The sequence below is a fragment of the Mesoplodon densirostris genome, chromosome 11 (assembly GCF_025265405.1).
Source record: "Mesoplodon densirostris isolate mMesDen1 chromosome 11, mMesDen1 primary haplotype, whole genome shotgun sequence".
Lineage (NCBI taxonomy): Eukaryota > Metazoa > Chordata > Mammalia > Artiodactyla > Ziphiidae > Mesoplodon > Mesoplodon densirostris.
The window spans coordinates 60,343,327-60,369,943 of NC_082671.1; the positions used below are offsets into that span (position 1 = coordinate 60,343,327).

Sequence of the window (26,617 nt, forward strand, 5' to 3'; positions counted from 1 at the left end):
TTCTAACCACATCCCACCAGCCAGGACTCATACTGCAAGGGAGGCTGGGAAATGTAATCTAGCTGTGTGCCCAGGACATAAAGGAAACATTTGATGAACAGTTAGCCAGTTTCGGATGCACAAGGGTATGGGCAGACCAGACACATGTCTCTGGACTCCCTGAGGGTCCATCCTTCTTGGCCTGGGCTCTTCAGGGTGTTTCAGACGCCCACCTCCACCTGCTGGGCCCTCATATTCCAGACCAACTGATCTTCTCTGAGTGTCTTTCGCTCCTCCACAAGAACCCTGAGCCCCAGCTTCACTCTCCATTCCTAAAGGAGGCAGGCACACCCACACCCTTGCCTTTGCTGAACCTCCTGCCTGGAATCCTGTGCCATTGTTTCTCAGCCTGGTAAACTCCTACTCTTCCCTGAAGCTGCCTTCATTACCCCTCAGAATTCTTCCTGATTCATATTTTTCTGGGGTGCTATAACAGAAATCAGCTCTAGAAAGTCTAAGCAAATGGTGGAATGATTCGAAGTGTGCAGGTGCCTCACAGGTAGGAAGCAACAGCTGGAGAACCAGATTCAGAAGGGGAAGGAGCCTGGCAGCTTGGAGAGGGGACATGGCCCAGACAGCAGACTCCTCAAGAGAGAGACGAGTCAGCGCTCTATGCCCAGAACTGTCTGGCTCAGCTCCAGCTGTGTTTCCTCCTCTGCGATCAGTTTGCTAAGGATCGGAATCCCTGAGGGAAAATGCAGTGGGTCCCAGGTTTGTCAGGAATCTCAAAGAGTTCAAGGTATTCAAAACCGAAGTTAACAACCTCCCAAACTGGCTTCTTTGCCACTCTTCCCCATCTCAGCCGGTGGTGTCACCCTCCAGCGACTCATACATTCCTTCTTTCTCCCTCCCTTCCCACATTACGAAGCTTTGTCAAGACGACCTTCTAAATGGCTTCTGACTCCGTGTACTTCCCTCCGCCACGACCACTGCCTCCCTGTCCCCACCTCCACCATCATTCACCCAAAAACGAACAACAGCCCCATTTCTACTCTTCCTCCGGCAAGAGAGACTGCTTCGCCATGCCCCTCCTCTGCTTACCAACCTTCTAAGGTGCCCATCGCCCTCCCAATAAAGACCGAGCTCCCTGGACTGACCTATGGAGGCCAGAGTGATCTCTTTAGCCTCCTCTTGACCAGTTTTACGTGCAGCCTCTCTAAGGGTTGATCAGCACGCTCACCTGGCCTTGCTTGGTGATCTGTGCTTTACTGCCTGGAGGCCAGAACGCCTGGAAGACCTCGGCTGTAACCAAGGCCCGCACCTCCCGGGTGCATGGACCTGGGCCCCTGCCTCATCTCCTTGGGCCTCAGCGTCCTCTTCTGTGAGACAGCTGCAACAATGTCGGCCACCCACGGTAGCTGCGAGACAAAATACTTGGGCATTCAGCTACTCACTCAACAAGGTTACTAGCACTTGCTGACGTATACTGGAGACACAGCGGTCAAGCAGACGCCCCGCCCCCACCCCCACCCCCGCCGTGCACCGATTTACGCTCCAGGTGCAAGGGGGAGAACACTCCCATAAGGACGGGGGTGTCCCGCCTCATTTGAGCTCTACCATCCCTCAACCTCAACCACTCTTCAATCCAGGCACCGGCCCACTGAGACGGAGAAACCCAAGTGCGGGACCACATGGGACCAGCCGGGACAACCCCGCCCTTTCCGCTCCAGGCGACCAGCCAATGAGACCTCAAGGCCGGGACTTGGGACCAGCGTGTGGTGGGCGTAGTCAGGTGCTCGCAGCACCGCCCCTTCCGCTCCAGGAGACCAGCCAATGAGGGCCAGAGGCCAGCTCCGGGGGCGGGTCTGGTAACGGAAAGGGGAGGGGCGTCATTCTGAGGAGCCGCCTCAAGTCTCAGGCTGCTGAGGAGGGCAGCCGAGCGGGAACCCGAGCGTCGGAGAGCTGGAGGTGAGCGAGGCCAGCCCGCCTGGGGGTCCCGGACCCTCCCTTGGCGCCTCGACCCCCGAGTCACGGCGTCCCCAGGCGGTGCCGACCGCCTCACGCCAGACCGGTGGGGCGCCTACCGCTTCCTCACCCACCCGGCCCTCAACCCGGTCCCGTCACGCCGTTCTCCTCACGCCGCACCCCCGGCTCCTCACCCACACGTCCTCCAGACCCCCGACACCGCACATTCTGAGCTCTGTACACCTGAACCTCTCAGCCTCACGCCCCACCTGGACTCACATCACACACGTCAAATTCCCTCCCATCTGCACACCGGTAGGCGTGGTCCCAGACTCACACCGCTCAACTGCAGGACCACCACCCCAAGCATCGCCCACACATTCTGTTCCCATGCTGTTCACACCACGCACACGCCTCGCAGACTCGCCAGTCCAGGCTCCCCTCTCATCCTCTCACATTTCTCACCCCAGGAAGGATCCCAGCCTCCATGACAGCTCTTCGTGCTGGGCGAGCGAGACCCTCAGACCACAGAGAGGGCCCCAGGCCCTTGCCTTTCTCATGCCTCTGAATTCCTCAGTCGCCAGCACCTCAAACCTTCACACCCTAAGGTGACCCCCTCACCCCCACTTTCCCTTGCCCACCTCACCCCACAGTCAGACATTACCCTCATTCCCTTGGCTCTGGCGCTGGCCCAGGCCTCCTCTCCATCCTAACCCTGCGGTCAGCCTCGGCAGCCTCACCAGGAAAGAGTGCCATGGACCTTGATGCCATGGTCTTCCTCCTTCGCTCCAGCTCACACCCCTTCCCTGGATCTGCTTTCCAGGCCCACCCTTCCTCTGAGATCCAGGGGTACCTTACCACGGCCTCCATCCTTCTAGGTGTCTCGTGCTCCATCCCCCAGCCTACCCGCCCCTCAGCTCCATGTCCCTCGAGGCCTCCGCTTTGTATCCACCTCTCATCTTACACACGCCTTCGTCGTGCCTCCACCGCGTACACGTTTCAGTTCCCAGGCCAGTTACACTCCGTCCATGTTCTGTGTGCCACCCCAGGGTCCTGAGAATACCGTGCAGCCATGTGGCCTCAGCCACACTACCCCTGCTTCTCTGCTGCAGCTCTCTGTCGAACGTCTGTTCTCAGGAAAAAACCTTTTCATTGCCGTTCGTAGGCAAGCTGGAGACCTCAGACTTGAACAGGGACTCACCTGGACCTTTACCTACCTGACTCCACCCGTACCTCTGTACCTTCCCTTCCCTTCATAGGGTAAGGTGACCATTCTCCTGTCTGAGACCAGTCCCTGCACCATCAGCAACCCTTTCTCCTGATTCTTCAGCCTTTTCTGTACAGCTAATCCTTTCCACACAGAACAAAGACAGGCAAGTCTCTGCCTTTGTTAATTTAAAAAACAAAAAACTTTTACTGTGTACCACCTTCTCACTATCTCCTGTTTTTTTCTACCCTCCTCATCTAAGTCTGCATGCCCTATCTGTTTTGTCTAGTGATCCATTAGTTCTTTTTTTAAAAAATATTTATTTATTTATTTGGTTGTGGCAGGTCTTAGCCATGGCAGGTGGGCTTCTTAGTTGCAGCTCGCCGGCTCCTTAGTTGCGGCATGCATGTGGGATCTAGTTCCCTGACCAGGGATGGAGCCCGGGCCCCCTATACTGGGAGTGCGGAGTCTTAACCACTGCGCCACCAGGGAAGTCCCTAAATAGGATTATCTTATTCTAAACTTTTAATCTTATTCTAGGTCTAGCATATTTTTAATAGTAACAATGTTTTTGTTCCATTTACAAACTTAAACTTTTAATTATAAACTTAATGTATTCTACTTCTTTAAGTACCTCAATTGTCTTAATAACAAACCATCCTACCTTCTTATATAATTCTTTTTTTTTTTAATTTAAAAAAAAGTTTTTTTGGCTACGTTAGGTCTTCATTGCTGCTCGTGGACTTTCTCTAGTTGCGGCAAGTGGGGGCTTCTCTTGTGGAGCACGGGCTCTAGGCGCGCGGGCTTCAGTAGTTGTGGCGCGCGGGCTCTAGAGCGCAGGCTCAGTAGTTGTGGCGCATGGGCTTCATTGCTCCGCGGCATGTGGGATCTTCCCAGACCAGCGATCGAACCCGTGTCCCCAGCGCTGGCAGGCAAATTCTTAACCACTGCGCCACCAGGGAAGTCCCATGTAATTCTTATAAAAATCATAAGTAAAACTTATAAATATTGTAAACCTCAAGATCTCTTAAATGTCCTAGAACTCCTATAAACTTACTAAGACTGTGACTTAAAATTACAACCCATAATCAATTTCACATTTTAAACTCCAATGACAAAGCTGAGCTGCTGCTCTGGTAGACCAAATTCTCTTAAACATTCAAATGCATATAATACCAGATAGTCAGTGAGAGGCCTGCGTACCGCAAAAAAAAAAAAAAAAAAATTCTCAATACCACATAGTCATAGTACAGGTATCACCTGCTTTGTGAAAGTTCACTTTACACCACTCCAGTTTTATGAAAAACCTACTTTAGTACCTGTTTCACTAACCAAAAGAAATATGAAGAGGATTTTGGCTTTTATAAAAAAGAATGTAAAAAATGAAAATAGCGTCCAACATTTGTTTTGCAGCGAGCTGTATAGAGGCAGTGTGCACCCCAGCACTGAGAGTAGCACCACCAAGCTCCTTCCCGGGGAACTACACTCTGCATCTCAGCATCAGGCTGCCACAGCTTTGAACTTTGTCTGTGAGCATCTGTGCTTTATCTTGGTTTATTTTGTGCGTTCATTAGCAAGATGTGTCCTAAGGTAATTGCTTCTTTGCCTTATGCCATTTTGGCTTATGAAAGGTTTTATACAAACACTCTACTTTTGCATAGTGGGGAAACCTGTACTTGTAGATTTTATGCTCTTAATATTTCCTATCTTAGTTCCCTACCTTCCCAGAAGTATGTTATTCACCCATATGATTTTTAGAGTTTCCTTCTCTTGTACTTTTTATTTTTATTTTATTTATTTATTTTTAAATTGAGGTATAGTTGATTTACAACGTCGTGTTAGTTTCAGGTATACAGCACAGTGATTCAATTTTATGTATGTATATTTACATTCTTTTTCAGATTCTTTTCCTTATCGGTTATTACAAAATATTGAGTATAGTTCCCAGTGTCTTGTACTTTTTAGAGTTGTCTTCTCAGCTTGCTGAGATTTCATAATGATCAGAGGACATTGGCTGGGGTTCAGTGACTCTGTAACAGTCTGCACTTGACTTCCAAAACATGACCCTCCTGGTTCTCCTTCTACCTCTCTGGCCCCTCTTCCTCAGTCTCTTTGGCTGGTTCCTTTGCAGCTCCCCAGTCTTGATGTTGGGCCTCTTCTCCATCTGTGTTTTCTCCCTTGATCTCTCCCATTCTCATGTCTTTAAATATCGCCTATATGCTGATGACTCCCAAATTTCTATCTCTAGCCTACCTTCTCCCCTGAATTAATTTATTCAGCTGCCTACTCAACATTCCCACTTGGATGCCTCATAAGCATCTTAATATGTTCAAAACTGAGTTATTTCTTTCCCATGCAAACTATCTTCTTCCAGTCTTCCTCCGTCTCAGTTAATTGTACCACCACTTCTGGTTGCCCAGTCAAATACCCTAGCGTTGTCCCTGACTTCACATTGACTCATCAGCAAATCTTGTCAGCCCTGCCCTCAAAATATACCCTGAACGGTCCTCCTTCACACTACTTGCATCAGTCCTATGCTGATCTGAGCTGTTATTATCTCTCACCTGCATTATTCCAGTGACCTCCTCCTAACTAGTCTCCCTGCCTCCACCCATGTCCATATACGCTATTCTCAATCTAGTGATTTATTAACATGTAAATCAGATTATCACCCTCCAGGCTCCCATCTCACTCAAAAAAAAAACCAAAGTCTTTTCAGTGGTCTCTAAGGCCCACCTCAACTTCACCCACCAAGTTTTGACCTTATTTTCTACTACTCTTCACTTCACTCTCTCTATACCAACTATACTACCCTTATTGCTCTTCCTCCAGCTCATCCAGCAGGCTCCTAGCTCAGGGCCTTTGTTCTTACTATTTCCTCTGCCTGGGATGCACTTTCCCAACATATCTGTATGGCTCACCATTCTCTCACTTCCTCCAGCTCTCTAGTCAAAATCACTTCAGCAAGGCCTTCGCTGCACACTTATCTGAAATACAGCCACTACCCTGTACATACTCTCTCCCACCCTCCACCTCCGGTTGACTTTTTTTCTTTAGTACTTATCCCCTCCTTATATTTATTTCACTCATTAATCTTGTTCAAGGATTTTAATGTTTTGTTCACTGCTGTATCTTCAGATCTAAAATAGTACTCAATAAATAAGTGTTGAATGTATGGATAAAATAATATAAGTGGAACTTTATAATGAATTGAGCAAGCAGTCCACACAACTTAGATATGAAGTATGTAATTACCTACTTCTTTGCCTTCACGTAGATTTTTGTAACCACCCACATGATAGAATTACTTTACTCCATTTTGTACTTCCTTAGCTCTTTGGTAAGAAAACTGTAGAGATTTTTAACTTTCCAGAGTTTTGTGTTATTTTCATGGATATCTTTTCATTACATCTCTTGTAAATAATAATCTCTATTTGCAAGAGATTATTATTATATTTAATAATATCTCATTACATTTTGGATCTCTTAAGGCTTTCAGCTATTTTGTCACATCTTGGAACTAGATGAGAACAGGGGCAGTTGGGAGCTAGATTATGAAGGATCTTATATCCATAGTAAAGAGGTTGTATTTTATCCTGAAAGAAATAGGAGCGGGCTTCCCCTGGTGGCGCAGTGGTTGAGAGTCCGCCTGCCAATGCAAGGAACACGGGTTCGTGCCCCGGTCCAGGAAGATCCCACGTGCCGCGGAGCCGCTGGGCCCGTGAGCCATGGCCGCTGAGCCTGCGTGTCCGGAGCCTGTGCTCCGCAACGGGAGAGGCCACAACAGTGAGAGGCCCGCGTACTGCAAAAAAAAAAAAAAAAAAAAAAAAAGAAATAGGAGCTATTGAAGGATTTCAAACAGTGTGACATGCTTAGTTTTGTATGTTAGGAAAGGTCACTCTGGGAGTGAACTGGAAAATAGATTGGACAAGAGGAAGTTACAAGCAGGGAGACCAGTTAGGAGTCTATGACAATAGTCCAAGTGAAAGATGAAGAGAGCCTGTACCACTAGTTCCAAACTTTATATTTTTAGCTTCAACCTATCTCCTGAACTCCAGGCCCATGTATTCAACTGCCTATTTGTATCTCCAGTTGGAGGCCTAATAGGCATCTCATAGTAGTAACGTGTTCAAAATAGGGCACCTGGGAATTCCCTGGCAGTCCAGTGGTCAAGACTCCGAGCTTCCACTGCAGGGGACACGGGTTTGATCCCTAGTCCGGGAACTAAGATTCCACATGCCACACAGCATGGCCTAAAAAAAAAAAAAAAGAAGAGAAAAGCAAAGCACCTGGTTTACCTTCTAATCTGCTCCTGTCCTACTCTTCCCCATTTCGGTTAATAACACCACCATCCGTTAAGTTGTTCTCACCAAAATTAGAAGTCATTTTACTTTCTCTCTTCCCATCACTTGCCCCTGCAAACCTTGACACAAGTCCTCTACCCAATTCTGTTGGCTTATCTTCCAAAATATAACCAGAACACTTCATTTCTCACTATTCATATTATCACTGAAGTCCAAGCCACTGTCATCTCTAGACCACTTTAGTGCTCTCCTGCCTAATTGGTCTTCCCACTCTTTCCTCCTCTCCACCTTCTGCAGCAGTCCATTTTCCAAACAGCAGCTGAAGTCTGCTGTTACCTTAAAACATAATCACATAATCCCCTGCTCTCTCAACCTCCAGTGGCTTTTCCCGCACTCTCAAAATAAAACCAAAGTTCTTGCCTACTTAGTTGATCTCATGTCCTATCACTCTTCTCCTCAACTCCATTCTCTATTCCTTAAAACACACCAGGGACACTCCCACTTTTTCTTGAGCCATTCCCTCTGTATAGAACTCTTCCCTTAGATCTTCACATGACAACACCTTTTTGTCATTCAAATGGCAGTTCAAATGTCACCTCATTAGAAAGGACTTCTTGGACTTTACAAGCCAAAGCATTTCTCCCCATGAAAAATCTTTATTACACCATCCTTTTTATTTTCTTTGTAGCAGTGACCACAAACTGAAGGTATCTTTATGAAACTGTTAACTTGGCTATTATCAGTCTCTCTCCCTGGAATGGAAGCTCCATGACAGCATCCAGTCTGTTTGGATCCTCAGATACACTGCAGTGTCCCCAGAGCCATAGTAGATGTCTGGCATATAGTAGATGCCCAGTAAATCTGTAATCAATGGTGGATAATGGAATGGACCTCAATTAAAGCAGCAACCTTGGAGAGAGGGAGGAAGGCAGTGATAGGAGAGACTTTAAAGAGCTGGGCCAGGCTACGATCTCCACAAGGGCAGGATTCAGTGTACTGGTGGCTCTCAAGCACTGGCCCTTCCTGACCCATAGATGATTTAATGTTTATTCCATAAACAAATAAAATTGGTGAGTTTCAGTGACCCCTTAGGTCAGGAAGATAAGAGGAGTTAAAGATGACCTAAGTTTTCTGGCTTGGGCTACCCAGCTGTGAGTAGTGGTGCTAGAATTGAAACACTGGTCTGTCTCACTGCATCTTCTCTCTGTGCACTGCCTAGATGGCTGATTCTGACCCTGGTGAAAGAAACTATGACAACATGCTGAAAATGCTGTCAGACCTGAATAAAGACTTGGAAAAGCTATTGGAAGAGATGGAAAAAATCTCAGGTAAGATGTTTTCCCAGGCAGGGTACCTTCACCCTTCTTTCCAAGAGCTCAAATCCTCCCTACACTCCTAAGCTTAAATCAAGTGCCTTCTCAACCAGGTCTTCCCTGACTACTTTTCAACTTCTACACCATATAACTACTGTACCACAAGATTTTACAGTAACCGCTGAATATTGCCTTGACTCGTTTTCTGATTATTTTGTGTGCGTTTGCATCTTATTTCTGCAAATGGGCTGTTATCTTTTTTGTGTGTGTGGTACACTGGCCTCTCACTGCTGTGGCCTCTCCCGTTGCGGAGCACAGGCTCCGGATGCGCAGGCTCAGCAGCCATGGCTCACGGGCCCAGCCGCTCCGCAGCATGTGGGATCCTCCCAGACCGGGGCACGAATCCACGCCCCCTGCATTGGCAGGCGGACTCTCAACCACTGCGCCACCAGGGAAGCCCAGGCTGTTATCTTTTTGAGGGCAGAAATAGTGACTTCTTCTTTTGTAACTGGGCACACAGTACCATACCCAAGCTCAAGTACTCAGCAAATGACAAATGATGTTAATATAACACCTGTGAACAAAGTTGGAACATACTTTCTGTGAATTATTTAAATAAGAAGAGTTCAGAGTAATAGTGCAAAGACTGGTGAGGTGCTGAAATGGGAGGTACAGCCAGTGTAATGAAGCAGCAGTAGAGTTCAACAAATTTCTCCATTTTGGGAAAAAACTGTTTGTCTGTTATTTTATTCAACATGTTTCCACTAAGCGGTAACTAGCAGTGGTAGTGATACCATTATAAGTTCTTTAATTTGTTCTTTACTAGTTCAGAATATGTGTAATTCTTATAATTGTGTGAGCCTAAGTTTTGCTAGAGAAAATCATAATGTAAAACAAATTTTAGAAAGCCTGCATACTCTACTCAAACGAAAACAAATTATTTTTAAGGACATTATTAGTTTATAAATAATCTCCATTTATTACAACAGTCTTCAGAAAATTTCTGCTTAGAAATGTTTGCAATTTTGTGCCCATATACTTGAAAATCTTATATATACCTTGCTAAAAGGTTCACTATAAGTTATTTAATTCCTTCAATCTGATTAAATAGTCTCTTATTTAACATCATGTACTAAGCACCTACTATGTGCTTTTCTAAGAATACAAAGTTGAATAGAGATGCTCCTTCATTAGAAGAGGTGGGCAGGGGCCAGAAACAGACATCAAGATGACTAATTATAATTTAAATATATAAATTAAAATTAAAGCACATTTTAAATTTATGTTAAAATTATAACCTGGGAAATGCTAATAATGGAGTATACCAAGTCCAGGGAGGGAGCAGAGAAGAAGGAGAGTCTGACTGCCTAGGGAAGCAAGTGAGGCTTTGAACAGAGCAGAGCACTAGGGAAGCAGCAGGGATTGGACAGATGGGGTAGGGCCTGTGGGTAGGAGGAGATAGCCAAGGCTGTGTGCCCGTGAGGGAAAGACTGGCATAGTCAAGAAGTCATATTTGTGCATGAGATTCACAGGGAGGCAGGCCAAAGAAAGAAGAGGCTGAAAAGGTGAGAACGGTCTTCAGTGCCAAGCTAAAGAGGTTTACCTTTCTTGTTTAGGTGATAGGGAGCCATTTGGGATTTCAAGGAAGACACTTGCCTTTTGAAAAGATACCTCTGGTAGCAGTGTGAGAGGTGGTTCGGAGGGGGAAGACTAGAGGCAGAAAGGCCAATTAGGAATGTTTTGCAGAACTAAAGGCTAAAAAGGAGCTAGCCTTACCTCAGGCGTGGCACTGAGAACAATAAGAGAATAACAGATTTCTGTGATAGCATCTATTATTGATTTGTAAGAGCTCTTTATGTATTAAGACTTGTTCAAAATTGTAGTAAATATTTTTCCCAGTTTGTTATTTTCCTTTAATTTTGTATATGAAGCTTTGGTAAACATAAGTCATATGTAGTAAAAATGTATCAATATTTTCCTTTCTGATTTATTCCCATTGCTGTGATGCCTAGAAAATCTTTCCCTAATCCAAGATCAGTGAAATAGTCATTTATATTTTCTTCTACTTTGTGCTTGTTTTTTCTTTCTTTTTTTAAAAATAAATTTATTTATTTATTTTTGGCTGTGTTGGGTCTTCTTTGCTGCACACGGGCTTTCTCTAGTTGTGGTGAGCAGGGGCTACTCTTTGTTGCAGTGCGCAGGCTTCTCATTGCGGTGGCTTCTCTTGTTGCGGAGCACAGGCTCTAGGTGCGTGGGCTTCAGTAGTTGTGGCACACAGACTCAGTAGTTACGGCTCGCGGGCTCCAGAGCAGAGGCTCAGTAGTTGTGGCGCACGTGCTTCGTTGCTCCGCGGTATGTGGGATCTTCCCGGACCAGGGCTCGAACCCATGTCCCCTGCATTGGCAGGCGGATTCTTAACCACTGCACCACCAGGGAAGCCCTGTTTGTTTTTTTAAACATTTAATTCTAAACTATCTGGTGTACCAAAGGAACCAGGCTGTGTACTGCATTTTTATTTAGATTCACTAGAGACTCTCTTTTTGGCAAATAATTCCAACAGTAATTAAGGTAATAGTTAAGTAAGTTATTAAGTAATAATAAAAGTTAATATTGCTAAGATGATATTACTAAGGTAAAAGTGTTGTAAAAAAATGCTCTCTCACCTTAGAGACAAGGTTGACAGGTGTTTATATGGAAACAAGTCACATAAAAGACTTAGCTTTGACAATTTTAAAAATTTGTCTTTTAAGTTTTCTAAGTAAACCTGAAATTGATAGATTCAACTATTGTATTTAAGCATCTGCACATCCTGGAAGGCTTGTGTACTTCCTTTCTCACAGAAATAAAACAAATGTAGCCTGCATCTGCTTGGCATGAATGAGGCTTCTGTTGTGCATGATTCCACATCCCCTCCCCTTGGTGCTTTTCCACATCACATTCCTTGAGTTGATGGAAGGTCCATTAATTCCCCTTTAGCTTATTCTTTCCTTCGTTTTTTTGTTTTTTTTTTTTTTTTTTTTTTTTTTTTGCGGTATGCGGGCCTCTCACTGTTGTGGCCTCTCCCGTTGCGGAGCACAGGCTCCGGACGCGCAGGCTCAGCGGCCATGGCTCACGGGCCCAGCCGCTCCGCGGCATATGGGATCCTCCCAGACCGGGGCACGAACCCGTATCCCCTGCATCGGCAGGCGGACTCTCAACCACTTGCGCCACCAGGGAGGCCCCTTTCCTTCGTTTTAGTTGCACATATTTTCCTCTTTTATTATTCTATTTTTATATAAATGTTCTGCACAGTTGTCTAATTTGGGGGGCAATATACATCTTTCAAAATTTTTCTTTAGCAGTTTATCAGCTGGTAAATATATGTTTTTATCAACATATAAGCAACCACAGGTTAAATAGTATTAAAATGTTTTGTAAAATTCACCTTTTGTAATTTCTTAAGTAAACAATACATTCTTGGGCCCACGGACTCAAATCCAACGGTTGAGAACAATAAAATATTTTTCTACCTGAAGTGTAAGCAGCAGAACTATTTTGTCATAGTGTCCCTAGGTCAAGTTAGGACAAATATTGTTGACAGAAGTAGCATGATTTTGGGCCATGATGAATCTCACACCCTTACCCTTTAGCTTAAATTTAAAGTGAAGCCCAACACGTAAGTTCTTGTTCTCTGTTGCCCCTGGGAAGGCTCTTGCCCAATTTTTCCAGTGACCACACAGGGCAAGGAAAATCACCAAACAAGCAGTCATCAACTATCAAAAGCACCAACCAGCAAATAAATGTAAGTGTGCATATTTATAGGTATTTATATAAATATATATGCTTATTTTAAACTATTAAGTATATATGCATAACTTAAGCAATATTAAAAAGCCAAATCATCTTGACTCCAAGGCTTAAAGATTCTCTTTCTGTTCTCTTGAACTTAAGTCAACTCATGACCTAGGATACAGTAGAAATTTAGCTGTAGAACGCCTTATGGGGGTGAGCCTTGAGAATGTAAAATTTCTCAGGTAGAAGGAGAGATTCTAACTTGGTTTCCCTCATCCCCAAATCCATCCCATCCTATCCTGTTAGTTTAGAAGTCATTTCTTTATTACTCATGACGTTTTTATATATAGTAGAGCAGAGATAGCTAACCTGTTATATAATATGTTAGGTTTTATGGCTTATCACACTGGTTTCATTATTATTAATCAGTGAGTTCCCCTTCATTATTCTTTTTTCTTTCCTTTTTTCTTTTTTACCTTTTCTCACATGTTTATTCTCAAGATGAATAATAGCTTCGTTTAATATTTTATTTGGAATTGTGTTAAACCTATATGTTAATATAGAAAGAATGATATATTTTTAACATTAAGCATTCTCAGGTAGGAATGTGGTATTTCTCTCCAATTATTGCAGTGTTCTTTAACATGTCTCAAAGGGTTTTGCAATATTTTTCTCCAGATTTTTTTTGCCTTCAATTTTATTTTATTTTTTCCAGTTTTATTGAGATATAATTGATATATAATATTGTATAAGTTTAGATTGTATAACATAATGACTTGATATATGTATATATTGCAAAATGATTACCCTAATACATTTAGTTAATATCCACCACCTCACATGGTTACAAGTTATTTTTTCCCTTACAACAAAAACTTTAAAGATACTATTCCCTTAGTAACTTTCAAATATACAACGCAGTCTGGTTAACTATAGTCATCATGCTGTTCATTACATAAAAATGTGAAATACTTCACAAATTTGCATGTCATCCTTGCACAGGGGCCGTGCTAATCTTTTCTGTATCATTCCAATTTTAGTATATATGCCGTCAAAGGGGGCACTCTCCAGATTTTTCAGTACATTTACTTCTGTGTTTCTGTTCCTATTATAAATGGGGTGTTTTTCTATTTTATTTACCAACTAATTAATACTAGTGTATAGGAAGGCTGTAGATTCTTGGATATTTTATATTATTCTAATAATAATAATAGTAGTAGTAATTTTATTATTCGTAGCTTATGTTTATTGTTTACCATGTATTGGTCTCTTTACCATATGCTTTACACACATTATCTCATTTATTCTTCCTAAGAAGTTTATGGGGGAGAGACACTATTATTATTTCCACTTTACATATGAGGAGGAAATTAGAGCTTACAGAGTTTACATAACTTTTTCAGGGAATTCCCTGGCGATCCCGTGGTTAGGATTCAGCGCTTTCACTGCCAGGGCCCGGGTTCAATCCCTGGTCAAGGAACTAAGATCCCACAGGCCATGCAACACGGCCAAAATAAATAAATAAATAAATAAATAAATAAATAAATAAATAAATAACTTGCTCAAAGGCACTTGGTCAAACTGTAGTAATATCCAGTTCTACTCAGCCTAGTCTTCTGTCTTGTTCTGTATTCTGAAATTATACATATAGTATTTGTAAACAACTCTTTATTGAACAGTTAATGGTGAAACTACTAGAGATAACTTCTGATAACTTTTTCAATTTCTTCTTTGGTTAATGCTTTAAGATTGTGTCAGTTTGTGTATTTCATTTATCCTCCCACTTCATCCATTTCATCAGTATTTTCTAATTTATTAGATTACTGCTATATACAGCATTATTAGCATTTTAAAATAAATAACTATTATTAGATGATTATAATGAATAATCATGTTTATTATTTAATAAATATTAATAATTCGTAAGTTGATAATTATTAAATAAACAATGACTTTTAAAAGAAATGTTGCATGTACATTGTTTTTAAAATCCAAAGTAAATTCAATTAAAATAGAAAATTACAAGAAAAGTTTAAAATCAGCAAAATCCAGCCACTCAGAATTAACTACTGTTAACACTGGCAAACATGATTCCAAGTCTCTCTCTATGCAAAAACAGAATAATGGACCAATATGGGATGCATAGAGGAATCTTTTTTTGACAGATACACTTTAATGAAAATGGAATCATACTATACAAGCTACTTTTAAAATAAAGAGTACTACCTTTAATTTTACTTAAGAATTTAAATTGAAAAGAAACTCAAGAAATTCTTTACTTAAAATAAATATTTCTTCACCATAAAAACTATACTAAAATTAAGAAAGTTCGTGGGGAAACATTAAGGAAATTAGTGTTATTTCTTCAGTTGTATCTTTTATCTTTATTCAGGATCTAATAATACTAATCAGTAATATTTATGCCTTACTTATTAATTGCTAGATCCTATACTAAGCACTATATGAATTTGTTCATTTAATCCTCACAACAATTTTTGAGATATAGGGATTGTTATTATCCCTATTTACAAATAAAGAAACTGAGGCACAACTGTCCTTCGTTATACTATTACCTGTATTTGTATATTATCAAGTACAAATAATGTTTACATTAACAATAACATTTACAACATTTACACTCTATTCTGTAATCATAATTCCTAAGGTTGTTGAGACTCACACATTCTGTATTCAAATAATTCAAAGAGTTAAACCTAGTAACTATAGCTTTGGACATTGTATTCCTTGAATTCATAAATGCTTAAGAATATATCTGTGTTTATAACTGGATGGTAACTTGGTTAGGTATATAATTATTTTCTTTATAATGTAAAATATGTTTTCAGCATTTAGTGACACTGTGAAGATGTGTGAAACACTCTGCCTCTTAAAAGTGACTTTTCTGCCTGTAAGATTCTTTATTCTTGGAGTTCTATACTTCACCAGCATAAGATTGGTGTTAATACCCTCTGACATATTTCCTAGGACATGTTAGATCTCTAGAGCTGTAGATTTGAGTATTTTTTATTTATTTATTTTATTTAGTTATTTTTGGCTCTGTTGGGTCTTCGTTGCTGTGCGCGGGCTTTCTCTAGTTGCGGTGAGCGGGGGCTACTCTTCGTTGTGGTGCGCAGGTTTCTTATTGCGGTGGCTTCTCTTGTTGTGGAACACAGGCTCTAGGCTCGCGGGCTCAGTAGCTGTGACTTGCACGCTCTAGAGCACAGGCTCAGTAGTTGTGGTGCGCGGGCCTAGTTGCTCCGCGGCATGTGGGATCTTCCCAGACCAGGGCTCGATCCCCTGTCCCCTGCATTGGCAGGCAGATTCTCAACCACTGCGCCACCAGGGAAGCCCAGGGCCAGTTTTATATAGAGGTGGAGATATTCTACACACTGTCAAAAATATAATCACAGAGCCAGTGCAAACGGTATAATGTACCAATATAAACTGGTGTAGCCGTTATGGGAAAGAGTATGGAGGTTTCTCAAAACATTAAAAATAGAACTACCTAGGGGCTTCCCTGGTGGCGCAGTGGTTGAAAGTCCGCCTGCTGATGCAGGGGACATGGGTTCGTGTCCCGGTCCGGGAAGATCCCACATGCCACAGAGCGGCTGGGCCTGTGAGCCATGGCCGCTGAGCCTGTGCGTCCGGAGCCTGTGCTCTGCAACGGGAGAGGCCACAACAGTGAGAGGCCCATGTACTGCAAAAAAAAAAAAAAGAAAAAAAGAACTACCACATGATCAGCAATTCCCCTTCTGGGTATATATCCAGGAAATTATGCAAGAAGAATGCATTCTGGAGATGTAATGTACAGCATCATGACTACAGCTACTATGATATTGTATACTTGAAATTTACTATAAATGTAGATCTTAAGTGTTCTCTCCATACCAAAAAAAACCACAAAAACCCACATAACTGTGAGGTTTTGGAAATGTTAATTAGCTTGATGATGATAATCATTTCACAATGCATACAATATCAAAAGATCACATCGTACACCTTAAATATATACAATTTTTATTTGTCAATTATACTTCAATAAAGCTGGAAAAATATAATCCCAGAGCTCAAAGACTGAGGGGTTAAAGCACCGTTCATTCATTCATTCATTCGTTCAACAAACACTATTTTTTAAATATATTTATTAATTAATTTATTTAGGCTGCGCTGGGTCTTAGTGGCAGCATGCGGACGCTTAGTTGTGGCATGCATGTGGAATCTAGTTTCCCAACCAGGGATCAGACCTGGGCCCCCTGCACTGGGAGCACGGAGTCTTACCCACTGGGCCACCAGGGAAGTCCCAACAAACACTTTCTAAATAACTACCTATGCCAAGCCCTGAGCTCAAGTTGCTTATAATCTAATGGAGAAATAAATGTACAGACACATAAATGCAACATACTATGTTATTTGCTATAATAAAAGGATATTAAAATTTCAGTGAGATTTTGGATGAGTGGCTGAAATCTGTGTAGTAAATTGTGGAATTTTTTAAGAGGAGGTATGGAGCATTCCTCTGAAGTATTGTGAGGAGTTCCCCAGATAGACAGGTGGTAGGGAAGGCTTTCAGACAAAAAGAACAGTTTGTGCCAAGGAACAAAAGTATAAGAAAGCTGGTTGGACTTAGGGTTCAATTACTGTTGAATACGCTACAAGTGGAAGTGATAGAGAGTAAATCTAAATGAATCTTCTGGGGTCAGATCATGAAAGATTTTGTGTGCCACACCAAGAAATCATCCTACAGGCAACGGGAATAACTGAAGAAAGTTAGGCAGTGGAATGACATGAAGAGATAAGTGTTTTAGAAAGATTCTGTAGCAGTGTAAAGGACATTGGGAGCTAGCTCATCAATGACCTAACCAATAAATACATGAGATGATAAGCCACTGTTAGTGAAAGTCCACAGAAACAAGAGTCAACATATTTACATCTCCAAGAACTATAGATGATGTCGGATGCAGCCTCCTCAAAATCCAAAATCCTACGAACAGTGAGTTTTAGGCACTTTAAACTTTCATTAATGCTCTCCTCAAAATCTTTACAGGTTTTCTAGCTTCCAACAACTGTCGCATTCCAAAGCTACTCTTACATTTTAGGTTTTTGTTACAGCAGCACCATACTCTCAGTACCAAAATCTGTATTAGTTATCTCTTTGCTGCATTACAAATTAACCCAAACTTAGCAGCTTAAAACAAGAAACATTTATTATCACAGTTTCTGAGGGTCAGGAATCTGAGAATGGCTTAGCTGCGTGGTTCTGGATGTGGTTTTCATGAGTTTGCAGTCAAGTTCTAGGTCATGGCTTCAATCTCTGGATACTTGACTGGATGCTGGAGAGTCTCCTTCCAAGCTCACATAGCTGTTGGCAGGAGGCTTTCTATGTAACCTCTCCACAGGGCTGGTCATGTAATAACTTCCCTAAGAGCAAGTGATCCAAGAAATATTTATATATATAATAGAGAGAGAACCCAAGACAGAAGATACAGTCTTTTATCATCTAATCTTGGAAGTGACATACCATCACTTCTGCCATAATCTGTTGGTCACATGGATCAACTCTGGCACAATGTGAGAGAACTACAGAAGGGTGCGACTACCAGAAGGTGGGACTCCTGGGGCCAACGTGGAGCTAATTACCGAATTTATTATGTAGAACATAAAACACATATTATTGGAAATAGTAAAGCTTAGCAAGGTGGCTGCATATAAAATCAATGTACAAAAGTTAATTGCATTTTTATATACCTGCAGCAAAGAATTAGAACATACTTTTTTTAAGGCACGATTTATAATAGCAACAATGACAGTAACACAAACACGTACATCTATGAATTACCTTGGAAGAAGTTTAACAAGAAATATGCAAGGCCTATATGCAGAAAGTTACAAAACTTGACTAACAGATATTAAAGACCAAAATAAATGGAGCTATAGCTACCTTCATGAGTAGAAAGAAAATATAATAAATGTGTTCATTCTCCCCAAATTCCATCCAAGGCTTCAAAGTAGTTCTAATAAAAATCCTAATAGGGTTTTTCATGGAACTTGACAGGTTGATTCTAAAACATTTATTGGAGACTTGGGCTTCCCTGGTATTGCAGTGGTTGGGAGTCCGCCTGCCAATGCAGGGGACACGGGTTCGAGCCCCGGTCCAGGGGGATCCCACGTGCGACGGAGCAACTAAGCCTGTGTGCCACAACTACTGAGCCTGTGCTCTGGAGCCCACGTGCCACAACTGCTGAGGCCCGCGCACCTGGAGCCGGTGCTCCGCGACAAGAGAAGCCACCGCAGTGAGAAGCCCGCGCACTGCAACAAAGAGTAGCCCCCACTTGCGGCAGCTGGAGAGAGCCCGCGCACGGCAACGAAGACACAACGCAGCCAAAAATAAATAAATTAATTAGTTAGAAATAAATAAATAAAACATTTATTGGAGACTTAAGAGCCAAAAGTAGCTAAGATACTTCTGAGAAAGACAAGGACAGGGGATTCACCCTACAATTAGCAAAGTTTATTATAAAACTATATAATTGATAGTGTCATATTGGCTTAGGAATAGACAAGTTGAGCATCGGAGTACAACAGAGAGCCCAGAAACAGATAGACACACACACAAAGTTTTCTACATAACACAGGCGACATGGAAGATCAGTGGAGGAAAGAAGGGACTATTTGACAAGTAAGCTGGAAGAATTGGTTGTGAATAAGAATAAAAATTTAAAACGGATCCCTGCACACACACAAACACACAGTAGCTTCAGAGTGATGAGAACTTAATTATCAAAAATAAATTTTAACGTTTGGGAAGAAAATAAGGGAGAATATCTTTGCAACTTTGAAGGTTGGGTAGAATTTTCTAAACAAAAGGCAAAAAGTGCTAAATACAGAATAAAAGATTGAGAAATTGAACTACACTAATGTTAAGAACTTCTATTCATCAAAAGTTAATTTAAAGGTCACTTCCTCAGTGAAGTCTTTCCCAAGCACCCTTCTTGAAATTGCAGATCCTTTTTTCCTAGCATCCTCAACCCCCCTTCACTGCTTTATTTTTCTCCTTAGCACCTGTTACCTTCTAACACACTGTATAAGTTTACTATAGGCACTATGTAAGTTTGTTATTTAGTATATAATGGTCATGAGAGCAAGACTTTTTAACATTTTTTCTCATTGCTCTGTCCCCAGAACTTAAACAGGTGCTGACCCATACTAGGTGCTTGATAGATATTTTTTCAGTTGAATGATGTGTCTTAACTCCCTGACTTTTTATGCATTTTGAGAAAGCTTGTGTCTTAAGCCTCCTGGCATCTCCCTTGCGTAGTTCAATGCTAACAGTGAAATCGTATTTGGAATGTGCTTGTTTCCCTTGGTACCCACTTGCCTGGCACAGTGAAGAGAATATAGTATGTTTTCTATATTTGTGATTGATTTTGTTCTCTTCCATGTCTGTCTGCCATAGTGGATCCCCATTTGTTATTTCCTAATGAATCTGGTTTATTTGTTAGTTTGTTTCTCTTTATGGTTCTCTGGCAGAAAGGTTGACACCATACTTCTCAGTTCATAGCGTGTTAGCGTCACTGGCCCATGTAACAATCCTCACTTATTTGTTTATTTATGCTCTTTTTTTTCATTCCTTTTTTTGGTATATCCCTTTTTATGTGTTTCTGTAAAATTCATACTTTTTGTTTTATATCTCCAGCTTGTATCTTACTTTTTAAACTCAAGACTATGTTATGAAGACCTATTTGAGTAGCCATGTGTACATGTTATCTATTACTTTTAACTGCAATATAGTATTTATTCCATGGTGAGCCACTACTTTTTGCTTCTCCATTCTTCCCAGTGATGGACACCTAGATTGCCTACAACTCTTCATCACAAAAACAATGCTACAATGAACATCTTCACACATCTATGCTCAAGGACCTGTGTAATCATTTTAGGGGTTACCAGATGACCTCACAGAACGACTGAGTCAGACTCTGTTCCAACCAGCAGTGCCTGGGGGTTCTTAGATCCCACGAGCTCACAGACACTTGATATTATCCAGCTTTCTAATTTTGCCAGTCTAATAGGAGTAAAGTGATATCTGATTGTTTTAGTTTTTACTTCTCTAATGAATTCCAGATTCTCTTCAAATGCTTGTTAGTCTTTTGGGTTTCTTCTTAGGGAATGTAAGAAGCAGTGGAAGCAGTGGACCATAAGCAGCTAAAAACATGCACACAGGTGCTTGATTACTTGGGTAAAATCCTGCCTCTGCTACTTATTAGCTGTATGACTTGGGCAAGCTGCTTAACCTCTCTGTCCATTTCCACTTTTGAAAAATGAAGATAATTATAATATCTACATCTTATATTTAAATAAATTGTTATCAAAGTGAATTCACATAAAATTAACTATTTTAGAGTATACATTCAGTGGCATTTAATACATTCATAATTTTGAGCAGCCACCAACTCTGTCAAGTTCCGCAACATTTTCATCACCCAAAAAAGACACTTTGTACCCATTAAGCAGTCACTCCCATACCTCTATTCCCAACCCCTGGCAACCACCAATCTGTTTCCAGTCTCTATGGATTTACCTATTCTGGATATTTCATATAAGAGAATCATATAATATGTGACATTTTGTTTCTGGCTTCTTTCACCTAACATAGTATTTTCAAGTTTCACTTGAATACTGTAGCATATTATGAGTACTTTATTCCTTTATATGGCTAAATAATGTTCCGTGTATTCATCCACTGATGGATATTTGGGTTGTGTCCCAATATTTAACTATTGTGAATAGTGCCACCATGAACATTTGTATACGAGTATTTGTTTGAGTGCCCATTCTTTATTGTTTGGGACACTATCTAGGAGTAGAATTGCTAGGTCATATGGTAATTCTATATTTAGCTTTCTGAAGAATGTCAAACTGTTTTACACAATGGTGCATCATTTTACAACCCCACCAGCAATGTACAAGCGTTCCAATTTCTCCACATCCTCACCAACACTTGTTATTTTCCAGGGTTTTATTTTGTTGTTACTGAATTTCTTTTATTGATTTGAAGTAATTTCTTGTATATTCTAGATATTAACCCATTATCAGTTTTAAGATTGTAAATTTCTTCTATCATTTGTATGAAAATTTTGTCCATGTTGTCCTTAGTAGAAAAAAATTTTTGATAAAAAGAAATTCACCGGGCTTCCCTGGTGGCGCAGTGGTTGAGAGTCCGCCTGCCGATGCAGGGGACACGGGTTCGTGCCCCTATCCCGGAAGATCCCACATGCCGCGGAGCGGCTGGGCCCGCGAGCCATGGCCGCGGAGCCTGTGTGTCCGGAGCCTGTGCTCCGCAACGGGAGAGGCCACAGCAGTGAGAGGCCCGCGTACAGCAAAAAAAAAAAAAAGAAAGAAAAAAAGAAATTCACCAGTATTTTGCCTTATGGTTTGTGGTTTTTAAGAAGTCCCTAGATCACAGGTATTCTGCTAAATTTTGATCTATAAATGTTATTTTATCTTTCATATTTATGTCTTTAATCCATCTGGAGTATACTGTCCTTTTTTCTCCTTTTTTCAGGAGACGTATATTTCTGAAGGATTTTTTAGTGTTACTTTCATCATATACTAAATTCCATATACACTTAGGTCTGTCTCCGAGCATACTATTTTCTTTCATTGGTCTGTTTGTCTGCACCACACTATTTTTTTTAAAAAGGGCTTTAGGGAATTCCCTGGCGGTCTAGTGGTTAGGACTCTGCACTTTCACTGCTGAGGGCACAGGTTCAATCCCTGGTCAGGGAACTAAGATCCCACAAGCCACTCAGTGTGGCTAAATAAATAAAACAGGGCTTTATAGGATGTCTTGATATCTAATAGAGTATATTCCCCCCTTTTAGCTGTTATTTTTTTAAGATTGACTTGACTATTGGACCTCTTTTCTTTCATATACACTTTTATAATTTACAAATACTGTTAGTTTTATCTCTTACCTTATACCTCTTATTTCTTTTAAATGTTTAAATTCCATTTACCAACATCTTCAATACCCATAACATTATTAGAGGCATCCTTGTTTGATTCCCAAAGGAATTTATCCACAGTTTCTCCATTAAGTATAATGTTTGCTGTAAGTTTTTGGTGTATCACCTTTGCTAGGTTAAAATGTCTCCTTCTATTCCTAATTTGTTAGTTTTGATCTTCTGAAATCACAAATAAGTATTAAACTTTATTAACTGCTTTTTTTGCATTAACTGAGATATTACTATGATTTCCCCCTTTTATTAATGTGGTTAATTATGCTGATTGATTTTCTGATACTCAACTATCCTTGAATTTCTTTTACAAACTCTACTTGATCATAACATATTATTTTAACACATTGTTAGGTTTGGTTAGGTCATATTATATTAGGATTTTACATCTATTTTCATGTGAGACAGACCTATAATTTTTTTTATATAATCTTTGTCTGGTTTTAAAATAAACCAGCTTAGGGAAAATTATGTTTTTATTTTTACTTATCTCTATTCTCAAATTTTCTACAGTGTAAATGGAATACTTCTATAAAATGCTTTTCTTAAAAAGTTACACCAGGGGACTTCCTTAGCAGTTCAGTGGTTAAGACTCCGAGCTTCCAGTGCAGGGGGGCGCAGGTTCGACCCCTGGTTGGGAAACTAGGATCCCACATGCCACGTGGTGCAGCCAAAAAAAAAAAAAATAATAATAATAATAAAATAAAAAATTTAAAAAGTTAACACCAGTCCATACAGTCAGCTTATCAGTCTTCCCTCTTTTTCTAATTTCTGGAATCACTTACGTTAGATAAGAATTAACTGTTCTTCCACAGTTCGGTGGAACTCATCTTTAAAACAATCTGGGACCTGAGATTTGAGGAGGTAGACCTTCACCATTTACATTTTAAAATGTTGATTCTTCTATTTTGCCAGTGGTGTGAATTAGCCTGTGGGCTGTAAACTCCAGGCTTATCTTCATCCCTTTATGCCTGGCTCAACTAGCCTTGACATTCCTGTTCTCTGCTTCTACCTCTTCTACTGTCAGAATAAACCTACTCGCTGCATCCCTCGTTAGTCCTCCCTCTCCTACACAGATTTTTGGAACACTTTATCCTCATCCTTTACTGAACCCTGCATCTAGTGCACATCTTGACCATTTTTTAAATTTCTGTGTGAGGACCTGGCGCTACCCAGCAGGTTATCAGAGTTTGTGAGGCGAGTCCTAACTAGCCTCTCAGAATAGCTGCTGTTCAGGCCCCTCCAGAGATTAGGACCTTGGCTTTGCTACTGCATAGGCCTTACCAAAAGCCCCCTGAGAAGGCCTGCCCTCACTACCTGGTCTAAAATAAGACTCTTCCTGTCCCATTTCTCTGTCACAATACACGTTGCTTCGCAGCTCCTTTCACAATGTGTAGTTGTCTTATATGTTTATTATCTGTCTCCTCCCACTGCAACTAGTATAGAAGCTCACGAGGGCAGGGATGTGTCTATCCTGTAGTAGACAGCTGTATCATCAGGGCTGCCTTAGCAAAACGCCGACACAGAGCAGGTGCACAATAAACATTGAATGAATGAAAAACTCAGGCGACATATATTTCCAAAGGATTTTCAGATGATTGTGAGTCCTTCCTATTCTATATTTTCTTTTTTTTCCCCCCTTGGATCAAACCATAAGAGGGCTATGCACTTGATATAGTGTTTTAGTGTCTCACTGAATTGCTTTTTCTGAAGTGTGCTTTGGTACTGTGCCACCAGCTTTCTTTTACCAGTGCCTACAGCTGTAGACATAGAAGAATGTCTTTCTATAAAATGCTTTAAAGTAGGGATGTTGTCAAGGACATTTTCCATTATGTTACATACCTCTCATGAAATATACCTATAAGGGAATTCTTTCTTAGGGTAAAAGTGTCTTAAACAATGGGTTTGTTTTTATTTTATGGTCACTGAATCTTATAACCGAGCATGTTTCCTTCTCTGCTTTGACCTCAGGAAACTCAGGACTAGAATTTCAGCTGCTATGTAGGACTATATGAGGTTCATTTCTGTGAGCTGTTTTGTTTTGTTTTGTTTACCCACCCTAGTTCTTTGTCCTGAATACCTGAATTATTTATTTTATAGTAAGAGTTTCTCCTTTCTTGAGCACCTAATATGTTGGAGACAGGTTACATACATCATCGGTTTAATCTTCACAGCAAAGCCATGAGATCTGGACGTTTTCCGTCCTTCACATAAGAGGAGATGAGGTTAGTAAGTTTAAATCACTTACTCCAGGTCACACAGCCAGTGAGTGGAGAGCTGGGAAGCAGACTCTGCCCTGGCTTCAAGTCCATGTTCCACCTGCTGCTCAGGTGGCCTCACATGGTGGTCTACAGGCTTCCTGCACCAGAATTACCCAGGATGCTTGTCAAGATGAAGGTTCCTGGGCACCATTCCCAACTTGCTACACAAGAACCTTCTTTGAGTTCTGAGAGGGGCCAGTGGTCTACATTTTAACAGGTGTCCCAAGTGACTCTCATACTTCCAGAAGATTGAGAATCCCTGTGCTAGCTATATATCATATGCCCTCTGTCTGTTGAGGTGTACTGCACATATCTTTCTAACAATTTTTCCCTAAACAAACAGATGCCACTTTCTATAAAACTTCAAGTCTGCCACACTGCTGACCTCGGTTGTGTGTAGACATGCATGTGCATTTGTTATTAATCATTCTGCCTATCTCTTTTTTTTTTCATTCTGCTTGCGGGATCTTAGTTCCCTGATCAGGGATTTAACCCACGGCCTCAGCGGTGAAAGTGTGGAGTCCGAACCACTGGACTGCCAGGGAATTCCCTGCCTATCTCTTCTTTGGTTAATTTCCTGAAGGACATAGTTTCCCAGAGTATCCAGCATTTTTTAACCCAGACAGGAGAAGTTCTAAGGAGATGTATTTACTGCACAGAGAGACAACCCTGTTCTTCGTTCTAAAGGGGAGAACCACACCAGTTGGGGGCAGGTGCTGCAGAGGGAAGGGGTAGAGGTGGGGCTTCTGCACACACCATTGGATTTGTACAGGAATCACATGTTCACCTATAGGCCCAGGGGATGCGGCCCTCAAGTTGCTCTCAAAGGGAAAGAGCAAGAAGGGTGGTCAGTGCAGTGGTGAGCACCAAAGGACACCTGACATGGAACTCGGCAAACCTTCCCAGGAGGAGGAGCCCCTGGACTGGCCTTATTGAACGCAGAGAGGTGCCAAGGTGGAGGTGGGCAGGCATCCCAGGCCGATGAGCATGAGATAACCTGAGGCTCTAGCCTTGGAGGAGTGGGAACGGTCAGCCCTACCTGAGTATGTGAGCTTGGGCGGGGTTATGACTTCTTGGGGGTCACCCGGCAACCACTAGCTGTGAACTGCAGATAGGTGAGGACCTGTGTTTACTCTCATTTTTCCTAACATTTCATGTCAGATTGGCCTCCAGCCTCTTAGTGTCGTGGGCTGGTGTATCCAGAAGTTAAGACTTGTGTGAGATTAGGGAAGGTTCATGACTGCTCTGTGCAGAGAGGAGTTTTAATAGGGTTGTCATGAGCCCTGTAACGCGTGGCCGACCCGCTTTCTCTCCTTCGAGTAATTGGGTGACTCAGCACGTCCTGTCCCCAGGATGCTGGGCATGAGCGGAGGCGCCCCCTGTGGCCTGACCAGGGCCTGTCTGGTTGTTGCAGTGCAGGCCACGTGGATGGCCTACGACATGGTGGTGATGCGCACCAACCCCACACTGGCGGAGTCCATGCGGCGGCTGGAGGACGCCTTCCTCAGCTGCAGGGAGGAGGTGGAGAACTGGCAGGAGCTGCTGGACGAGGCCAAGCGCAAGCAGGAGGCCCACCCGCCCTGCGCAGTCCGAGCAGGCTTGGCAGAGTAGCAGCGGCCCCGGAGCAGGGCTGTGCCCAGAGCTTGTTTCTCAGTAAACTTCTTTCCAAGCACAACCTAAGGACCCTTTCTGTCCCACCCAGCTGCATATCAAACCTTGTGGACAGCACGTGAGAAGGGCGAGGTGCAGAGGCTCTCGATGAAGTAGACGTACTCAGTGCCAGTGGCGCCGAACTTAGAAT

General features: G+C 42.0%; 1 protein-coding gene and 1 non-coding gene across 4 annotated transcripts; one reads left to right on the forward strand and one right to left on the reverse strand.

Moving 5' to 3' along the window:
* The first annotated feature begins 1,857 nt into the window (after positions 1-1,857).
* Positions 1,858-26,478, forward strand: SYCE3 (synaptonemal complex central element protein 3). Of its 3 annotated transcripts, none has more exons than XM_060113555.1 (3): positions 1,858-1,947; positions 8,675-8,783; positions 26,231-26,478. In XM_060113555.1, exons 2-3 carry the CDS (start codon positions 8,675-8,677, stop codon positions 26,425-26,427), a joined length of 306 nt encoding a protein of 101 aa, XP_059969538.1. In that variant the 5' UTR covers positions 1,858-1,947; the 3' UTR covers positions 26,428-26,478. The 3 variants fall into 3 exon arrangements, with proteins under 3 accessions (XP_059969538.1, XP_059969539.1, XP_059969537.1); XM_060113556.1 differs by lacking the exon at positions 1,858-1,947 and adding an exon at positions 2,492-2,552; XM_060113554.1 differs by lacking the exon at positions 1,858-1,947 and adding an exon at positions 4,687-4,741.
* Positions 13,497-13,603, reverse strand: LOC132499694 (U6 spliceosomal RNA). The gene has a single exon (XR_009533923.1). It is a non-coding gene; the product is annotated as a U6 spliceosomal RNA (small nuclear RNA).
* Positions 26,479-26,617: the final 139 nt, after the last annotated feature.

Excerpts from the sequence above, each read along its gene's own strand:
- SYCE3 (XM_060113554.1), top strand. Across the intron at positions 8,784-26,230 it reads AGAGATGGAAAAAATCTCAG|TGCAGGCCACGTGGATGGCC; the intron begins GTAAGATGTTTT and ends TGGTTGTTGCAG.